The sequence below is a fragment of the Heterocephalus glaber genome, unplaced genomic scaffold, assembly GCF_053883595.1.
Source record: "Heterocephalus glaber isolate CG9 unplaced genomic scaffold, H.glaber_assembly_v1.0 deba00001781, whole genome shotgun sequence".
Lineage (NCBI taxonomy): Eukaryota > Metazoa > Chordata > Mammalia > Rodentia > Bathyergidae > Heterocephalus > Heterocephalus glaber.
In genome coordinates, this window is record NW_028258467.1 from 2,274,542 (window position 1) to 2,292,596 (window position 18,055).

The window sequence follows — 18,055 nt, forward strand, 5'->3', positions numbered from 1 at the left end:
TGGTACAAGGTTTTATTATTTATTTTTTGTTTTGTTTTTTCTTTTGAGACAGGGTCTCCATGTGCAGTTCAGGGTGGCCTTAAACTCACTAAGTAGCCTGGCCTGGCCTTGAACTCGTGGTGATCCTCCTGCCTCAGCCTCCTGAGTGCTAGAACTATAGGCATGTGCTACCCTGACCGGCCTTGACACAAGGTTTTAAAGGTATTTAGACATTTAAGACTTTTACGTTGTTTTAAATTGTTTTCTGATACAAGCAGTGGAAATGTCCTTTCTACATGTTTTCAGAACCTGTGTAAACACAAGCATATACATACATTATTTTGTTTTCAGAGCACAAGTGAAAGAGAACTATATACAGTTGTTCTGCCCTAGTTATTTTCATTTTCACTTTACATCCACATCAAAGATACAGAATCAGAATCTGTATGACCTTGTCCTTTTCAATGGCTACTGTGGATTTCATGAGATGAGCATGCTGTGGTTTATTCATCTATTCTTCTGTTGATGGGCAATTAAATTGTATTCAACCTTTTACTGATACATGTAGTGCAGATTTCCTTTCCATCTATACTGTCATTATGTAGATTATTTGCAAGATCAAATCCCAGAAATAGGATGCTTGGATCTAAGAATGAGCACTTTTTTTTTTTGGTACCAGGGATTGAACTCAGGACCTTGCAGGCAGGGGAACTAGATCACCTGAGCTAGATCCCCAGCCCCTGTTTGTTTGTTTTTTGAAACAAGGTCTCACTGTTTCACTCTTGCTGGCCTTGAACTCTTTTTTTTTGGTACCGGGGATCAAACTCGGGTCCTTGTGCAGCATGCAGCGAAATGGCCTTGAACTCTTAATCCTCTTGCCTCAATCTTCTGAGCTGAGATTACAGGCATGTGCCACCATGCCTGGATGATTTTTCAGTTTTTATAAATCTGTTAGGTGGAAAATTGTATCTAATTATTTTAATGTGCATTTTTCTTATGATTGAGAGTAAGTATGTATTTTTTTTTTTTGGTACTGGAGATTGAACACAGGACCTTGTGCTTGCGCAGTAGGTGCCAGAACCACTGAGCTAAATCCCTGGCCCAGTATTTATATTTTTAGAGCCATTTGGATTTCCTTTTCAGTTCAACTACCTATTCATAAGCTTTGCCCCGTTTTCTCTTGGGTGGACTGATTTTTTTTTTTCCTCATAATTTTCAGTTTTTTTGTTTTTTGTTTTTGGTGGTACTGGGAACTGAACCCAGGGCCTTCACAGTGAGCTACATCCCCAGCCCTTTTATTTTTTATTGTGAGACAGGGTTTCATTGAGTTACTAAATTACCCATGCTGGGCTTGAACTTTCAATCCTCCTGTCTGAGTTTCCCAGAATGCTAAAAGAAGGCTTATTTTCCCATGCCAAAAGAAGACTTTTGCCCTGCGGGGTGGGTGTGGGGGGGATACACCTATAATCCTAGTACTCTGAGAGGCTGAGGCAGAAGGATCACATATTCAAGCCCAGCTTGGGCAATTTAGTAACTTAGTGAGACTGTGTCTCAAAAATAAAATATTAAGGCCGGAATCTAGCTCAATGGTTCTGCTGTCTGCCCTGCAACCCAAGGACCGGAGTTCGATCCCCAGTACAAAATAAATAAATAAATAAATAAAATATTAAAATGCCTGGAGAGGGCTAGGGATTTAGCTCAGTGGTTCCAGTGTCTGCCATGCAAGTGCAAGGTCCCGAGTTCGATCTCTGGTACCAAAAAATAAAACTAAAATGACTGGAGATGTAGCTCAGAGCGAAGGCCCTGGGTTCACTACCTAGCACAGAAAAAAAAAGGTTTTTGTGACAAAGCTGTGAATATCTACCCAGTTTGTTTTATGTAGTTTTGCCAGAGTTTTGATTTTTATAGAGTCAAGTTTTTAGTCTAGCCTCTTATATTTTTTGTTTTGTTACACGTAAGGTTTTCTACTCTTTTAAGATTATAACAATAAAAAAGTCTTATGTTTTTGACTTTAGGACATTTATTGTCTCATTTTTCGTTTTCTTTCTTTCTTTCTTTTTTTTTTTTTTTGGTACCAGGGATCGAACTCGGGTCCTTGTGCTTGCAAGGCAAGCAATGGGAACCACTGAGCTAAATCTCTGGCCCTTTTTTTTTTTTTGAGACGGGGGCTCACTATGCAGTCTAGTCTGGCCTTAAACTGCCACAATCCCCCTACCTCAGCCTCCTGAGTTCTGAGATTACAGGCATCCACTGCCATGCCTGGCTTATTGTCTCATTTTTAAATGTGTTTATCTTGGTCTAAGGGCTGGAGTTATAGCTCAGTGGTAGAGTACTTGCCTTGTATATGCTAAGGTCCTGGGTTCCGTCCCCAGAACCACACACACAGAGCAACAACAATAGCAGAAACAGGTGGAAGCTCCTAAGAACTGGTTTTTTCTGGGCACTCGCAGAGCATTGTGTGCACTGTTTGGTTACCTCTGCAGCCCTGTGGAGTGGGAAGTTGTGACAGGGCAGGATGTGGCCACTTAGAGCCCCACAGTCAGGTGGTACAAGAGCCAACAGAATTTTTTTCCATATGGCTGGCTAATCCAACACCATTTTATTGAGCAATTCACTTTGCCTGTACCGTATACTAAATCCCTGTATTTATTTGGGTCTATTTTTAAACTTTTCTTATCTCTTTTAATGATCTAGTTATGTGTCAGTTCCACTACTTAATTTCTGTAACATTATGCTGTGTTAAAGTATCAGGTAGGATTTGCCACTTGTCATTGCTTTTCTTTTTCTGCATTATCCTGGCCATTTTTTAAAATTACTTGTTGTATGGGCCGGGGATTTAGCTCAGTGGTGCTGCCGCCTGCCGTATAAGTGCAAGGACCCAAGTTCGATCCCTGGTACCAAAAAAAAAAAAATTACTTGTACTAGGGATTGAATCCAAGGCCTTTACACTGAGATACATCCTCAGCCCTTTTTTTTTAATTTTGAGACAGGGTTTCACTAAGTCGCTAGATTGCCCAGGCTGTGCTGGAACTTGGGATCCTCCTGCCTCAGTTTTCCAGAGTTCTAGGATTTCAGGCATGTGCCACCATGCCTGGCTATGGAGGTGGCCTTAAATGTGTTGATTAACTGCAAAGAAAAGGCATCTTTGTGTTTAATATTCCCATCCAAGAAAATGAAGATGATATGTCCCCCTTGCCCCATCTTGCTAGGAATTGAACCCAGGTTCTCATGTTTGCTAGGTGAATCCCTTACTTCTGAGCTACATTTCTAGCAGTTCTATTTATTCTTTTCTCTCTTGTTAGTGTTTCTGTTTTTCCCCATGGGCTTCTTGTACTCTTCAGGATCATTATTAGGTTTTTAAGCTGTATTACTCTGATCAAGTATATGTGTATATGAAGACTATTGTATGTAAATTTAGACTTTTTTTGCTTTTTCAAACCTCATTGCCATCATTTACAAGGGTGTGTGTGTATGTGTGTGTGTGTCTGTGTGTATATGCATGCACACATGAATACACATGGATTTAAATCCTTAAACAGCAAAAACGTTTCCCCATGTGATCATAACTTCTTAGAAATTTTTTTTTTGGTACTGGGGATCAAACTTGGGTATTTGCAACTGCGCAGCAGGTGGTGAAACCGCTGAGCTAAATCCCTGGCCCTAGAAATTATTTTTTATGAAAAAAATTTATGGTATGTAACATGAAATTTTAACCATCCCCCCCCCCCCCCGACTGGAGATTAAACTCAGAGACTCACACTGAACTATATTCCCAGCTCTTTTTATTTATTTATTTATTTATTTATTTATTTATTTATTTGGTGCCGGCAATTGAACTTGGGTCTTTACGCTTGTGCAGAGCTCTTTTTATTTTGAGGCAGGAACTCAATAAGTTGTCCAAGCTGAGCTTGAACATGTGATCCTCCTGTCTCAGCTTCCTCATTAGCTAGGATTACAGGAATGTGTTATTATACTTGGCTTAACCATTTCTTTTTCTTTTTTTTGCTTAACCATTTCTTTAAAATAAATTTTATTTATCTCTCTTCCTCAAGTCCCATCCCCTCCCTATGTACAAAAGCTTTGTTTCCATGTTGCCTTCTATTTTCACTTTTTTTCTTGTCCCTTCCTTTCTCTCTCCCTCCTCCCTTGTTCCCCTTCCCCTTTGAACACTTTCTTTCCATTTCCCAACATCCACTATAATTTCAGTCCTTATTTCCACTTTTGGTTTCTCACACCAGAGAAACAGTGGTATTTAAACGTGTCCCCGATTTATTTCACTTTGGAATAACCATTTTAAGTGTTTAATTCAGTAGTATTAATTATATTCATTATTCTGTACAATCACCACCATCGTTTCCCAAATTTTTTATCTAAACTGAAACTCTGACCATTAAGCAATAACTTCTCATTTCCCTCTGTCCTTAGTCCCTGTTAACTTCTGATCTACTTTCTGTATTAGTGAATTTTCTTATTCTAGATGTTTTATGTAAGAGTGATATTTGTCTTTCAGTGTTGAGTTTATTTCATTAAGCAAAATATTTTCAGGGTTCATGCATGTTTCTTTTTATGGCTGAACAATATTCTGTTGTATGGATAGACTGTGTTTTGGAAACTATGGATTTTAACAGCTCCACAATCCTTCTATGTATGGAAAGATCCTACTTTCATAGCCTTTCTCCTCTTCTTGCCCTCACTCAGATAAGCCACATAGCAGATATGCTGTTAACAACACTGGTGACCATGCTGATGACCAGGACGGTGACTCTAGGTAAGGGCTTTGCAGTCATTCCAGGTTGGGGCTAGTCCTACTCATAGGCCTGGGCAGAGCCTTGCCCTCCTGTTGACCCAGATATTTGTCCTCCTGAAAAATCTGAAACTGTTTTCTTCCAATTAGTGAGTGCTTAGGGCTGGGGATTTAGCTCAGTGGTTCTGGGACCTGCCTTACAAGCGAGGACCCGAGTTCAATCCCCGGTGCCAAAAAAAACAAACAAAACCCACTTAGTGAGTGCTTTCAAGTAGTGCAGATTGAGGTTTGCACTACCAGTCTCTGGCTTGGTGAATAATTTGGGCACTTGTTCCAGCTGTGGGGTGTATTGTTGGTAAAGCAGATCTGAGAATGGAGGAGGCCATGTCCAGGTAGGACATTTATCTCCTAGGAGAGGCACATAGAGGAAAGCAGACCCCTTTTTTCTCCTCAGATCTGATTCTTTTTTTTTTTTTGGTACCGGAGATCGAACTCGGGACCATCCACTTTTGAGGCAGGTGCCAGAACCACTGAGCTAAATCCCCGGCACTATAGGAAAAGACTTTATGAACAAAACCTCAATAGCATGGGAACTAGCAGAAAGAATCAACAACTGGGATTTCGTCTTATTAAAAAGTTTCTGCACTGCAAGAGAAACCACCAACAGAGCTAACAGACAACCTACATTGTGGGAAAAAATTTTTAGCAGCTGTAACTCAGACAAAGAGCTACTATTGAGAATATATAAAGAACTGAAAAAAATCAGACTCCCCAAATTCAAAGACCCAGTTCAAAAATGGGCATCTGAAATGAACAGACATTTCTCAGACAAAGAAGTAAAAGCAGCAAATAAACATATGAAAAATGTTCAACATCACTGGTCATTCGAGAGATGCAGGTGAAAACAACACTGAGATTCCACCTCACCCCAGAAAGAGTGGCTGCTATCAAGAAATCAACCAATAACAAATGCTGGCGGGGGTGTGGAGAGAAAGGAACCCTTCTCCATTGTTGGTGGGAGTGCAGACTGGTGCAACCACTGTGGAAATCAGTATGGAGATACCTCAAAGAACTAGGGCTGGAGGTCCCATTTGACCCAGCTATTCCCTTGCTGGGTATTTTCCCAAAAGAATTAAAAGAATCATACCACAGAGATATATGTGTACCCATGTTTATAGCAGCACAGTTTGTAATAGCTAAAGCTTGGAAACAGTCCAAGTGCCCATCAACTGGAAACTGGATAAAGAAGATGTGATTTTTTTATAAAATGGAGTACTACTCAGCCATAAAGAACGAGAAACTAGAGTCATTTATAGCTAAATGGATGCATATTGAGGCCATACTCTTAAGTGAAATAAACAAGACACACGTGTAAATACCGAATAGTTTCTCTAGTGTGAGAAACTGAGAGTGTAAATAAGGACTAAAAGGATTAATAACTGACAAATGATACTTTGAAATAGGAAAAGGTCCAAAGGGGTAGGGGTGGTGGGAGGAGATGGGGAAAGGGAAGAATGGAAAGGAAAAATTATGAGAAAAGAAAAAAAAAATGGAAACAAAGTATGTAAATAGGGAAGGGTGGACAGGTAATGGGGAAAAAATAAGAACCAAGATACATCATGTACAGGCACAAGCACCCAATGATAAATGTAAGCATATTGTATACCTAAAATGTACCAATAAAAGAATTTAAGCAAAAAATAAAAAATAAAAATAAATCCCCAGCCCTCAGATCTGATTCTTTAAGCACATGTCCAGAGATCAAAGCAGGCACTCATGTGCAGCACAGCCTGACCAGTTCCCTTCATGGTGGCCAGGCTCAGGTGGTGATAAGGGCAGTGGGACCAGGAGCTGGGGCTGGTCTGACCCTTGACACTCCTTTAGGCCTGAATGAAAGGCTGGTCCTGTCCCTTCCTGTGTTCACTCCCTCTGGTCTCTCTAGGAGGCACTATCAAAGTAGAAACTTCATAAATAACCATGTCTGTCTTCTTAATGTTCATTTTAAAGGTTAACAAATATTAATATAGGCTGGGGAAGGAAGATTGTAAGTTACTGGCCCTGAGTTCCTCTGAACACAGACAGAGGGCCGGGGATTTAGCTCAGTGGTTCCTCTGCCTGCCTCATAAGCACAGAGTCCCGAATTTGATGCCCAGTACCAAAAAAAGAATAATCACAGACAGAGCCTAAAGAACTGTGTCTCACCCAGTGTGGTGGTGCATGCCTGTAATCCCAGCACTCAGGAGGCTGACATAGGATTGCTGCAATTTCGAGGCCTGCCCTGGCTACATAGTTCAAGACCAGTGTGAACTACACAGCAAGACCCTGTCTCAAAGAACTGGGAGAAGATAGTTAAGACCCATACCTGTACCTTCACTGTGCAGTGAGTTAGTGCTATTTACCTCCAGTTCTCTGACAAAGCACTATACCCACCATAGTGCTTTGCAGGTTTTGTTTTTGCTTGTTTTTTGGTACCAGGATTCGAACTCAGGACATTGTGCTTTCAAGGCAGGTGGCAAAACTACTAAGCTAAATTCCTGGCCCTGCTTTGCAGTTTTAAGAGTGTGATTTATTATCCTTTTTTGTGAGGGTGCTGGTGCCTCTGGCATGACCTGTAACTGTTTCTAAGGGGAATAAACTTTGGAAGAGAGACTGGCAGGTAGAGGAAGATGGGGGAAGAGGGTTGTTGTCTGTTTTTTTTTTTTTTTTTTTGGTACCGGGGATTGAACTCAGGACCTTCTGCTAGCAAGGCAGGCGCCGGAACCACTGAGCTAAATCCCCGGCCCAGAGGGTTTTTGTCTATCCCGGGGGGGGGGGGGGGGGGGGATGGTCTTAATGTATACGTCTGTGGTTGTCTTGTCCTTTAAAGGTGGTGCCTTGGAACAACCTTGTTTGTCACAGGGACATAGAAAGTTTTTGCCCTGCACAGTGGACAGATACATCTTGTCCTCTCTACCACAGATAGTGTGGAGCAGGGCTGGCCATCTACCAAGTTTCTCTGGACTTGAGCCTCAGGGTTCGAAGACTTAGAGCTCTTGGAACAATTGAGACTGCAGGATCTGTTTCCACAGTTAGTTTCCAGAGATGTATAATGAAATGCGTGTTTCTGGTGAATTAGTTTAGAATTTAACATAATGAAGAGAGGAAACTGTGGGAGGGGAGTGCTTCTCATTAGAATCTCTTTTATTAAACTTAAGAAGTGCTTCATTTGGTAACTATAACACATGACAGCATCTGTTGATCTTGCTGTTCAGTCCGCTATTTTCAAGATACAGGTTGATTCCTTTCGAATCCCAGTTTCCCTCTGCTCTGTTGTTGCAAAGGGTCTAGCAGACCCCAGCTTTGCCCCGTCATATAGCTCAGAACATCTTTCTGAAGCAAGACAGTAATCACCAAACCTGTGTCTTCCTTGATTCAGATTCTCTTAAGATGCTTTTCTTTGTGCAACCCTCAGAATATTCCTGCTTACCAGTTTGCCAGGTTGAAATACTGTTAACCTTTGAGTGGAGGTGGCCTGTCTTAAAGAAGTGAGGACACAGGACTGTGTTGCTCAGTCTTGTAGCCATAAGCCAGTGTGGCCATTTACATAGAAATTCACTGAAATTAAATAAAATAAAAAATCCAGCTCCTTAGTTGCAGTACCCTCATCCCTCATTTCAGGATCTGTGGCTATGTGGGACAAGTGACTACCACATTAAATGTGTAGATTTGGTGTTTGAGGTTTTTGGGTTTTTTTTTTGTTTTGGTACTGGGGATTGAACTCGGGTCCTTGAACTTGCACAGCAGGCGGCCAAACCACTGAGCTAAATCCCCGGCCCCATGTGTGCAGATTTGGGATTTTTCTGTCATTGTAGAAAGTTCTATTGGACAGCACTGGTTCAGAAAGTCAGCTGGTTTTATCAGATGTACCCTCATCATGTGTTTGAGGGTTTGGAGCTCACTGTTACACATTTTAAAAATGACTTTTCTAAAATTCAGTAAGGATAAGAGAAAATGGATATTGTCCAGTGTCTCTAAGACTTGAAACTTAAAGTCATAAAGTTTCTAGTGTTCCTGTTGGTTGAGTGTTTAAATGTACCATCTGGACCCCACAGAAGCCATCAATCGATGGTCTGCATGAAAGCCTGGTGTCTGAATTACTTTTCTTGTTGCTGAAACAAAATACCCAACACCCAGAGTTAAAGGAGGAAAGGTTTATTTTGGCTCACAGTTTATAGAGATTTCAATCCATAGTCAGTTGGCTCCAAGGCAAGGTGGGGTGGCAGAGGGGCATCATAGAGGACAAATAGTCCATGGCAGGCAGGGAAGAGACAGCAAATCAACAAGCAGAAGCAGCAGCAGCCTTCTTTTCTGTCCCTTTATATTTCATCCAGGCTGTAAGCCTGTTGCTTGGTGCCACCTACACCCAGGGTGGGGCTTCCATTATCCTTCCCTTAATCTCAGTATCACACCCTTAGTCCCAGCATCACACCCTAATCCAGCCACCTTTGAAACTCCCCACCTATGAATGCATGAGGCTTTGGATAAAAACTGTAACACCTGCTGTTAATACGAAAAGCTTGTGTGGTTATATCCCAGCATGGGTAGCTTTCTTCTGTCTCTCTCCAAGATTATGAGCAGCCACCTGGCCACTGCCTCAGAGGAGGGGAGCTAGAGACTTTGGAGAAGAGTTGCTCTTTTAGTGCCAAAATGTTCTGAACTTACTGTAGTTTAGACACAATCTGGAAGACCTTTCCAGAGCTCTAATAGGTTCCATCTAGACCCTGTAACTTGTGGATGCCATTGTGTGGGCTGTAGAGCTTCAAGTCTGGTCATGTTTCCTGTAGCAGTGGGTTGAGCTTGTAGGTACAGTTGTGCCCTAGCCCACATGGTGTCTTTGGCCAGTCAAGCCCAACACTCTGGTTCTCCTCCCATCTGGCACACCTGACTCTACCAGGCTCTTAACTGCTTTACCTCTACCAGCATGTTTAGAGCCCAATACCCTCTAAATATATTAGAACATGTCCTCTCCTTCCTTTAGCTGAGGTTGATACATGAAGAAAGTAGACTGGCAGTGTTTTACCCGACTTGGGCATTCCCACCTTTTTCCCCGCCTAGCCAGTATGTCCACACTGAAGGACAGCATATTGAGACAAGTGCAGGCTCAGGGTTCCAGGTTTGACTCCTGCTCTGCATCCTACCATGTGAGCACTTGGTTTGTTCCTTGATTTGGTCCTTAGTTTCCCTGTTTTCCATAAGGTTGCTGAAGGTGGGGAGTTACCTCCCCACTGGCTCCCAGATCTGGCTGTCATAGAAACACCCACATTTCCATGAGTGATGATGGCCCTGCCTCCCTCAGAGGGGTAGACTCCCTACCAGAAAATGGAACATTGCTGACACTTAGAAGTCTTGTGTGTTTGCTCATTTCTCTTTGGAAGTAAAGAGGTTGCATTCTGACTTGTCTAGTTGTGGAAATAAAAACTAGGATTCTAGGATTTTGACTTTCTGGGTGATTTGGAACAAGTCCACAAAACACTTAACTTTTTAATATCCAATGAGTGAAAGTTTAGGAGCTTCTGAGGAAAAGGTGCCTTTTTGTATATTTCTTTTGCGTGGGGCCCTTAGTGAGAGCTATGGGGAGCAGCAGCAGCCTGTGGCACAATGGAGCAGTATGGCACAGTGGTCATGGCAGGGCTCCCATGTTGTTTCTCTCCCGTGTTTGAATTTCCTTTCTGTTTTCAGGATACTTGGAAAGAAACATGTCTCACAATAAAAATGTCTGCACAGGAACATAAACTAGATCTTAAACTCTTTCTTCAAGTCTGATAGTGTCCTAGATGTTTTTCAACGTAATTGTATGCAGATCTGTCATGACTCCCTTATTGCTCCAGGCAGAGGGCCAGAGAGATCAGTCATGCAGGCAATCACAGTATCTTAGGAACTGAGCTGATAAATTCAGGTGGCACTACAGTTTTCAGAAGGCTTTTTTAAACTATGAGGCTCTTATTTGGTCCTGTGCAGATGAATTCTTATCATACAGATGAGAGACCTATTCTGGGAATGATTAGCTACTTGTACCCAGGTGTCCAGTGAATTTTTATGCCTCTTGGGTTTGATCTACATTTTCCAGTGTTGTGGTTGCTTTTGAAAATTATCTTGTTCCCTCCTATCACATATATATGTGAGAATTTGAGCATTGGGGAACTCTGTGCTAAGTATTCATCATGGCGAATGTCTGCATCTTCTTTCTTGTCTGGTAAGTTACTGGCTTTAACACTTAGGTAACGCTTAATGAAGATACTTCTGCTAGACTTTAATACTGTTTTTATAAAACAACATTGTAGCTTTTCATAGTTTTTTTTAAAAACAACATTTTTGTTTGGTCTTGATGGTCCTGTTACCATTTCAGCGAGCCATGTCCTCCAACCGATGAGCAGTTGGTTGCAGGGTAAGACTGAGACCTCTCCACCATCTTTCTGTCTTGATTCTGGCTGCCTTCTTTTCTTATAATTGTGCTTAATTCCTGATTTCCCTCAATACTGAAGAATGACTAACGAGGCACATAGGCCCTACCTTGGACCTCACTGCCCCAGTCCCCTTATAAGAATCCAGACTTGGCCATGGCCCTTGCCCTTTCTCCACCCAGAGTTATTTAGCTGTTTCACAGCACCCAAAAGGCCAAGGCTTGATTGACTAGCACCAGAGAGACTTCTGGCCCAAATATGCCATGTAAATTTCCTCCTCCCAAGTCAGAGCCAATAGTCATAGGGGTGGTAAGAAAGCAGGAATGAGGTTTCTCATCTCTGTCCCACTGCCACACTGAGACCTGTGATTAAGGCTCCTTGTTCAGTTTTCAAAGGGATTTGGTGGGGATCTTTCCCAAGGTTTGAGTTTTAAGTGTGATGCTTAGGCTTAGATGTGTTGGGTATACCCACTAGTGGCAAAAAATGTTCTGGAGTAGATATGGTGCTTATATAGAAAAGCATGGATGAGGTAGGATCCCCATCTCCACCCTAGTGCATCCCCTTTGGGCCTTGGAGGTACGCACAGCATTCATGAGCTCCAAGGAAGGAGGCAGGTAGGGGGAACAGCATCAAGTTCTCTTGCAGACTCTGTCTTCCTTCATTTTTTTGGCTAAGCTAGAGAACAAGCCCTACTCCAGAATATCTCGGCAAGAATAGAAGTCCTGGCCTGTTTTCCAGCTGGGCAGTTACATTTCCCTGTGCTTTTCTTGAATTTCTAAATTAGTCCAGAAATCTTTAGTTTTTGTAACATCTGTTTTATTATGTTACAGTATGTTTACCAGACTCTCTATCAAAAGGATTTTGTAGAGCCAGGCGTGGTGGCACATGCCTGTAATCCCAGCACTTGGGAGCTGAGGCAGGAGGATCACTGGAAGTTCGAGGCCAGTGTGGGCTACATAGTGAGTTCAGGGCTAGCCTGAACTACAAAGCGAGACCTTGCCTCAAAAAAAAAAAAAAAAAGGATTTAAAAAAATTTTGGAAACAAATAAATATCATCACTTGTTTATAGTTTGATTTGTTATGATTAAGTTATGCCCCTCCCCCAATCTCATGATGTAACTCTTTTTGTGTGTCATGTCAACAGGCACTGTGTAAATTTTATTTATTTTATTTATTTATTTATTTTTCACTGTGTAAATTTTACACACAAGCATCTTTTCATCATAAATGTGTAATACTAAATTATGGCAAGTGGATTTCTTTATGAGGCAGATTTGCTCAGTAAGCTGAGTGACCAGCTCCACCCTGCTGGCTACCCCAGAAGGGCCTTCCTGGATGGCCAATTAAGGCAGTGTAACTTTTAACTTTAACAGCACTTTTCAGTTTACTCATTCTTTGGACTCTAGCCTTTAAGGGGGAAAGAGCTTTTTATTTGACTGTCACAGGGGCACATTGGAATTAAGGCATTTATAGATGTAAGCTGGGCTTCTAATGCTTGTCTCTGAAACTCTCAGGACCCATCCCATAGCCATAGTAACTTGGGTCCCTAAGTTGGTGCCCAAGGGCCACCAGGGTGAGATGTCTGTGGGTCTTCAAGACAGAGCAGCTGTTTTTTGGCTATCACAGCAAGTGAGCTTTCTGGAGTGGTGGAGATTTTTTGTCTGCTATCTCATCCTGAATCACTGGGTGGAGAGTGGAAGGTGTTTTGTTTTGTTTTGTTTTTTAGATAAGACATGAAATTTTGCACTGGGTCAGTTGCTAGAACAGGAATGTTTGGTAAAGTTTTACTGCCTGGAACCTCTTTCCACATCCCTGTGTCCCTCAGGCAGGACTTACAGGGCAGAATGAGCCATGTGTAGTGTATGAAGAAAACCTATGGTGCCTTTGGTCTGAGACACCGGAATCTTCTGTGTCTGGTTTAATCACTCTAGAGATGAGTATTCCAGGGAAGGAGAATGAAAGACTCAGCCATGGGTCCCACATGTCCCAGATTTGTCTCTGACAAGATTAGTTTTGGAAGGTTAGACTTACCTGCTGGTCAAGAGACAAGGCAGCCTTCTCTGACCAGCCCTCTGGATCTGGTTTGTTTTGGGGCTCAGGGTTTCCTGAACTAAATGCCCCCTCCTACATGTGTTTTATCTCAGAGTCACTTGCCATTACAAAGTTGAGCTGTGGCAGCTTTGAAGCTGGCCTTCCTTTTTTCATCATAAAACAGAGGAGTTATGTTGTTAATGTTCATCTCTCCCCACTAAGAAGACCTCCAGGAGAGAAGCATGACCAAGAATGAACATTGGAATATCTGTCCCCAGTGGTCTCTTTCAGTACTATGGGGGTTCTTCCTGCCCATTGGGCGCAATATGGCCCTGGGAAAGCTGGAGCTGCCGGATATTAGAAATGCTTTTCCTGGTGGCTAGATGAGATGGGGGTTCTCTCCCTTCTAGGTCCAGATCAGAAACTGTGTGTCCAGTTTACCTGTGCTGCTTCTGGAGGAGAGGGCTTCAGGCCCTGGGGTCTGAGATAAGAGGCAGCCACATGCTAGTATGCTTCTCCCTGCAGGTGGCTCTCCCTTATCTGGATCCCCCAGGCAGGAGGGATCTGGGGTGCCAGTAGGGAGGGAAATGTATGGACGCATCTTGGAAAGGGTGAGGTCTCACCCACACCCAGCTGTTACCACTTCCTAATGGTAGGCAGTTCTAGGTATCCTTGCACTTATGTAACACAGTGGGTCTACATATCTTACAGAGTTCCTTTCTTAATACAAACTGGAAAGGTTGTTCAGGGTAAGGAAAGGGCTAGCACCTATGCTGAGGAAAGTAGCACACTGCACACATCTGAGTGCTATCCTTGGTCCTTTATATGGCACTGTTGGGGAGAGGCTGTGTGATGGACAGGGTGTAGTCCAGCAAACACAAGTACAGTTAGGAGAGGCCCCTCTGCCTATGAGCCTTAATGAGTGGCTTCTCAGGGCAGTGCCAGCTCCAGCCAATCCTCCTTTTAAATGCAAACTGCAGCTGTTTCTTTCCTAATTTCATCGAGCATGCAACAATGACAGCATGTGCCTTCAGCCTGTGCTTCTCGTGCCTTTTACCTACAATTCTGGTGATTTTTACATCCCTAACCTTGAGGTTGCTGCAAGAGTGCCACATTTCTGGAGGCCTTGGAAATGTCCTTTAGTGCTGGGGGCAGAACTGCAGAACTGCCATTTACTGAGACCTTCCTCTCTGGAGGTACTGGGGAGTAGTGTAGTGACACTTTGTTAACTTATTTCCATCCTACCTTTTTTTCATTTGAAGGTTTTCAGATGCTATTCTGGCAACAATTTTGGCAACCAAGTCTGAAATGTGTGGCCAAAAATTTGAACTGAAGATCGATAATGTGCGGTTTGTTGGACACCCGACACTGCTGCAGCATGCTCTGGGGCAGGTATGGCCCTCCCTGGCAGGTGTGGACCTTCTCGGGCAGGTAGGGCTCTCTCTGGGCAGGCAAGCCTGACCCATTTTGCTCTGGAGGCCTCCGAACTGTGCTGTCACTGGCTTTGGGCAAGTAAGCCATTGGACAGCAGACCAGATCAGGCACTTGCCATGAGCTCTGCCTCTTCATGGTCCTTGGGGTCTTGTCAAAGAGACTGGTCTTTGTACCTAGTTACTTTAGTCTCTGCAACAGCCTTTTTTTTTTTTTTTAAATGCCGTGCTAGTGTGGAACCCTGGGTCCTTGGGTATGGGAGGCCCGCCACTCTAGGTCTGAGCTGTAACCCCAGCCCCTGCTGTTAGCTTCTGTTGTTTGCATTCTGGCTCTCTAAGGACTGTGATCCTCCCTTTATATATAGGGTGTAGGTTTCCAGGAGAGGCCAAGAGAATGTGTTAACTTGTATGTGTCAAACCCAGAACTTCCTACAAAATGGTGCAAGCATTTCTGTTTACTAATATTCTAATAGCCAAGTCATTATTATCTAGCACTTATTGGTTTCTTTTTGGTACCGGGGATCGAACTCAGGACCTTGCACTTGTGAGGCAGGTGGCAGAACCACTGAGCTAAATCCTTGGCCCTAGCACTTATTATTGTGCTAAACCTTCTATGTATGTTCTCTGATGAATGAGTGTTAGGTACTGGGAAAGATTATCTGCAAGGCAGAATGAAGTTTCCAAGGAAACTTGTATTACAGAGCCTGCCCGTTAGCCCTTGTGCATGAGCAGGGTCAGTAACAGCATTACTCAGATTCTGAAGGGTTTCGGTATAACATAGGATTTAGCTACATTTATACCACCCAGAAATTGGGTGATGGTGTGTGCTATGATGTGTAAACCTTCTCTGTGATTAAGCCCATGGAAAGAGCAGCTGTGGGAGTTGGATATGTCAAGCCTCTTGGATGGCAGCCTCCCTCCTCACGATGTTTACACAGATAGGGCTGCCTTGTCTGTGGGTGAGGGACAGGAGAGTTGGAAACCAGCCTGCAGCAGTCACTCTGGGGGTGTGCAGGCAAGAGAACTGGGGCCTGATGCTCTGACTCCACCTAGTGATGACACTTGTAATTGGCTTTGAAGTGTTCTGTTGTGCTCCTCAGCTACATTTTAGGGCTTTGGGGTTTTGCTGGGTGCCAAGCTAAGAGCTGAGATAAGAATTAGGTTCTGGAGGGGAGAGGATTTAGCTCAGTGGTTCTGCTGCCTACCTTATAACCGCAAGGTCCTGAGTTTGATCCCCAGTATCAAAAACAAAACAAAAGAATTAGGTTCTGAAGTGAGGCTATATGCCCTGTCTCACAGATCCTGCTTAGGCCCTTGTTGACCCTGAACACTGCCCTATTTCTAAATGGTCTGAGTACTTATGCTTGGCAGAGACAACTAGTGTAGACACAGGTGGGCACTGGGGATACCAGCAGAGTGTGGGTCTGGTCTTTCATCCACTTGAGCTGCTCTGCCCCCTGCCTTCTCTGGGTACTGTCACCTTACCTTCATTGACCAGGAAGTCAGAGCCCCTACCTTCCCACTCCTGTCACAGCTGTGACCCATCTGTTTGTGTAGTGGGGACATCTAGAGTAAATGCCAATCACTTCTCAAAGACCCTGGGCTGGGCTGGGGATTTAGCTCAGTGGTTCTGCTGCCTGCCTCCCAAGTGCAAGGTCCTGAGTTCAATCCCCGGTACCAAAAAAAAAAAGACCCTGGGCTGTTTTTCTGTGGTTCTGCTCTACTCTGGGGCCTTTCTCAATGCTTGAAGTACATGGCATTAAACAGCTTTTCTTGAAAGTCATGGCTCTCAAATTATTATAATCAATGCTTCTTTTACAGGTCTCTAAAACAGATCCATCCCCAAAGAGGGAAGCACCTACCATGATTCTTTTTAATGTGGTATTTGCACTGAAGGTGAGTATTGTATAAATGGCTTCAATAAGGGAGGAGGGTTGGAAGGAAAAGGAGCCCATTTCCAGTGAATCTGTCATTGACTTAACTCAGGCTGCTGGGATATGACACTTGTCTTCCCTGCTATGCAGGCAGAGTCGATCTCATTTTCCCCTTTTTTATATTTTTACTTTATCTTTAATTTTTGTGTGTGTATGGTATTGGGAATTGAACCCAAGGCCTTTGCACTGAACTATAGCCCCAGCTAGCCCTTTTTAAACTTTCAGATAGGATCTCACTAAGTTGCCCAGGTTGGGCACAAACATAAGATCTTCCTGTTTTAGCCTTCCAGAGTGCTGGGATTACAAGTGTGCCTCACCATGCCCGCCTCCCTCTTTATTTTAATACATCTAACAGGATTTAACATTTTAAATTGTATAGTTTAGTAGCATCTGGTACATTTGTGATATGTTCCACCCTGTCTCACCACCTATCACACATCTTCTCACATATCACTATTCTGTAGATCCAGAATATTTTCACCATTCTAAAGAGAAACTTCTGCACCCATCAGTCCACCAACAGTTATTTCCCACTTTCCTTTCCCCTCCAGCCCCTGGAATCCACCAGTCTGTTTTCTGTCTCTGTGCATTTATTCTGCATGTTTCATATAAATGGGATTGTATAGTACCTGACCTTTGGCATCTGGCGTCTTTCACTTAGGAAGTTTTTGAGGCTAATCCACATTGTAACATGTATTGAGAGCTCCTTTTTATGGCCACATAATATTCCGTTGTATGGGTAGACCGTAAGTTTTTTATTCATTCATCTGTTGATGGACTTTTGGATTGTTTCTATATTTTGGCTATTATGAATAATGATGCTACAGAATTTGCGTACAAGTGTTTTTTTTTTTTTGGTTCTAGGGACAAGTTTTTATGTGGACACATGTTTTCATGTCTCTTGGATACAGACTCAGTGAAATTTCATGTCATCTCATAACTCTGTTTAACCTTTTGAGAAACTTTCAAACTGTTTGCATAATAGCTGTACTGTTTTATATTCTCATCACAATGGATGAGTACTCTAGTTTCTACACATCATCAGTACTTATTCTTTTCCATTTTTTTATTAAGCCTATTTTTTTCCCCTCTTAAATTCTTTTATTGGTACATTTTAGGTATACAATACATTTACATTCATATTGGGAACTTGTACCTTTACATGATGTATGTTGGTTCTTATTTTTTCCCCATTCCCCTGCCCTCCTTTCAACCCGTCCACCCCTCTCTATTTGCGAAGGCTTTGTTTCCATTTATTTCTTATCTCATATTTTTTTCTTTCCTTTCCCCTACCTCTCCCACTTCCCCTACCCCTTTGGACGTTTTCTTCCTATTTCACATTATCAGTTATTCATTTTAATCCTTATTTACAGTTTCTGTTTCTCATACCAGAGAAACTGTTTGGTATTTACACATGTGTCCTATTTTAAGCTTAGTTATTTCTTTCTTTCTTTTTTTTTTTTTGTACCAGGGATTGAACTCGGGACCTTCTGCTTG

The 18,055-nt window shown here is 42.7% G+C and overlaps 1 protein-coding gene across 6 annotated transcripts in view; it reads left to right on the forward strand.

Moving 5' to 3' along the window:
* Window positions 1-18,055, forward strand: part of Nprl3 (NPR3 like, GATOR1 complex subunit) — a 45,853-nt gene that overhangs the window by 922 nt on the left and 26,876 nt on the right. Inside the window, exons 2-5 of one of the 6 annotated variants that reach the window (XM_087202958.1) lie at window positions 4,678-4,747; window positions 11,109-11,147; window positions 14,457-14,625; window positions 16,446-16,520. In XM_087202958.1, the coding sequence (XP_087059084.1) occupies window positions 4,678-4,747; window positions 11,109-11,147; window positions 14,457-14,625; window positions 16,446-16,520 (353 nt within the window). The remainder of the gene's footprint in view (window positions 1-4,677; window positions 4,748-11,108; window positions 11,148-14,456; window positions 14,626-16,445; window positions 16,521-18,055) is intronic. The other 5 variants (XM_087202959.1, XM_004873718.4, XM_004873719.4 and 2 more) reach the window with 5 other exon arrangements.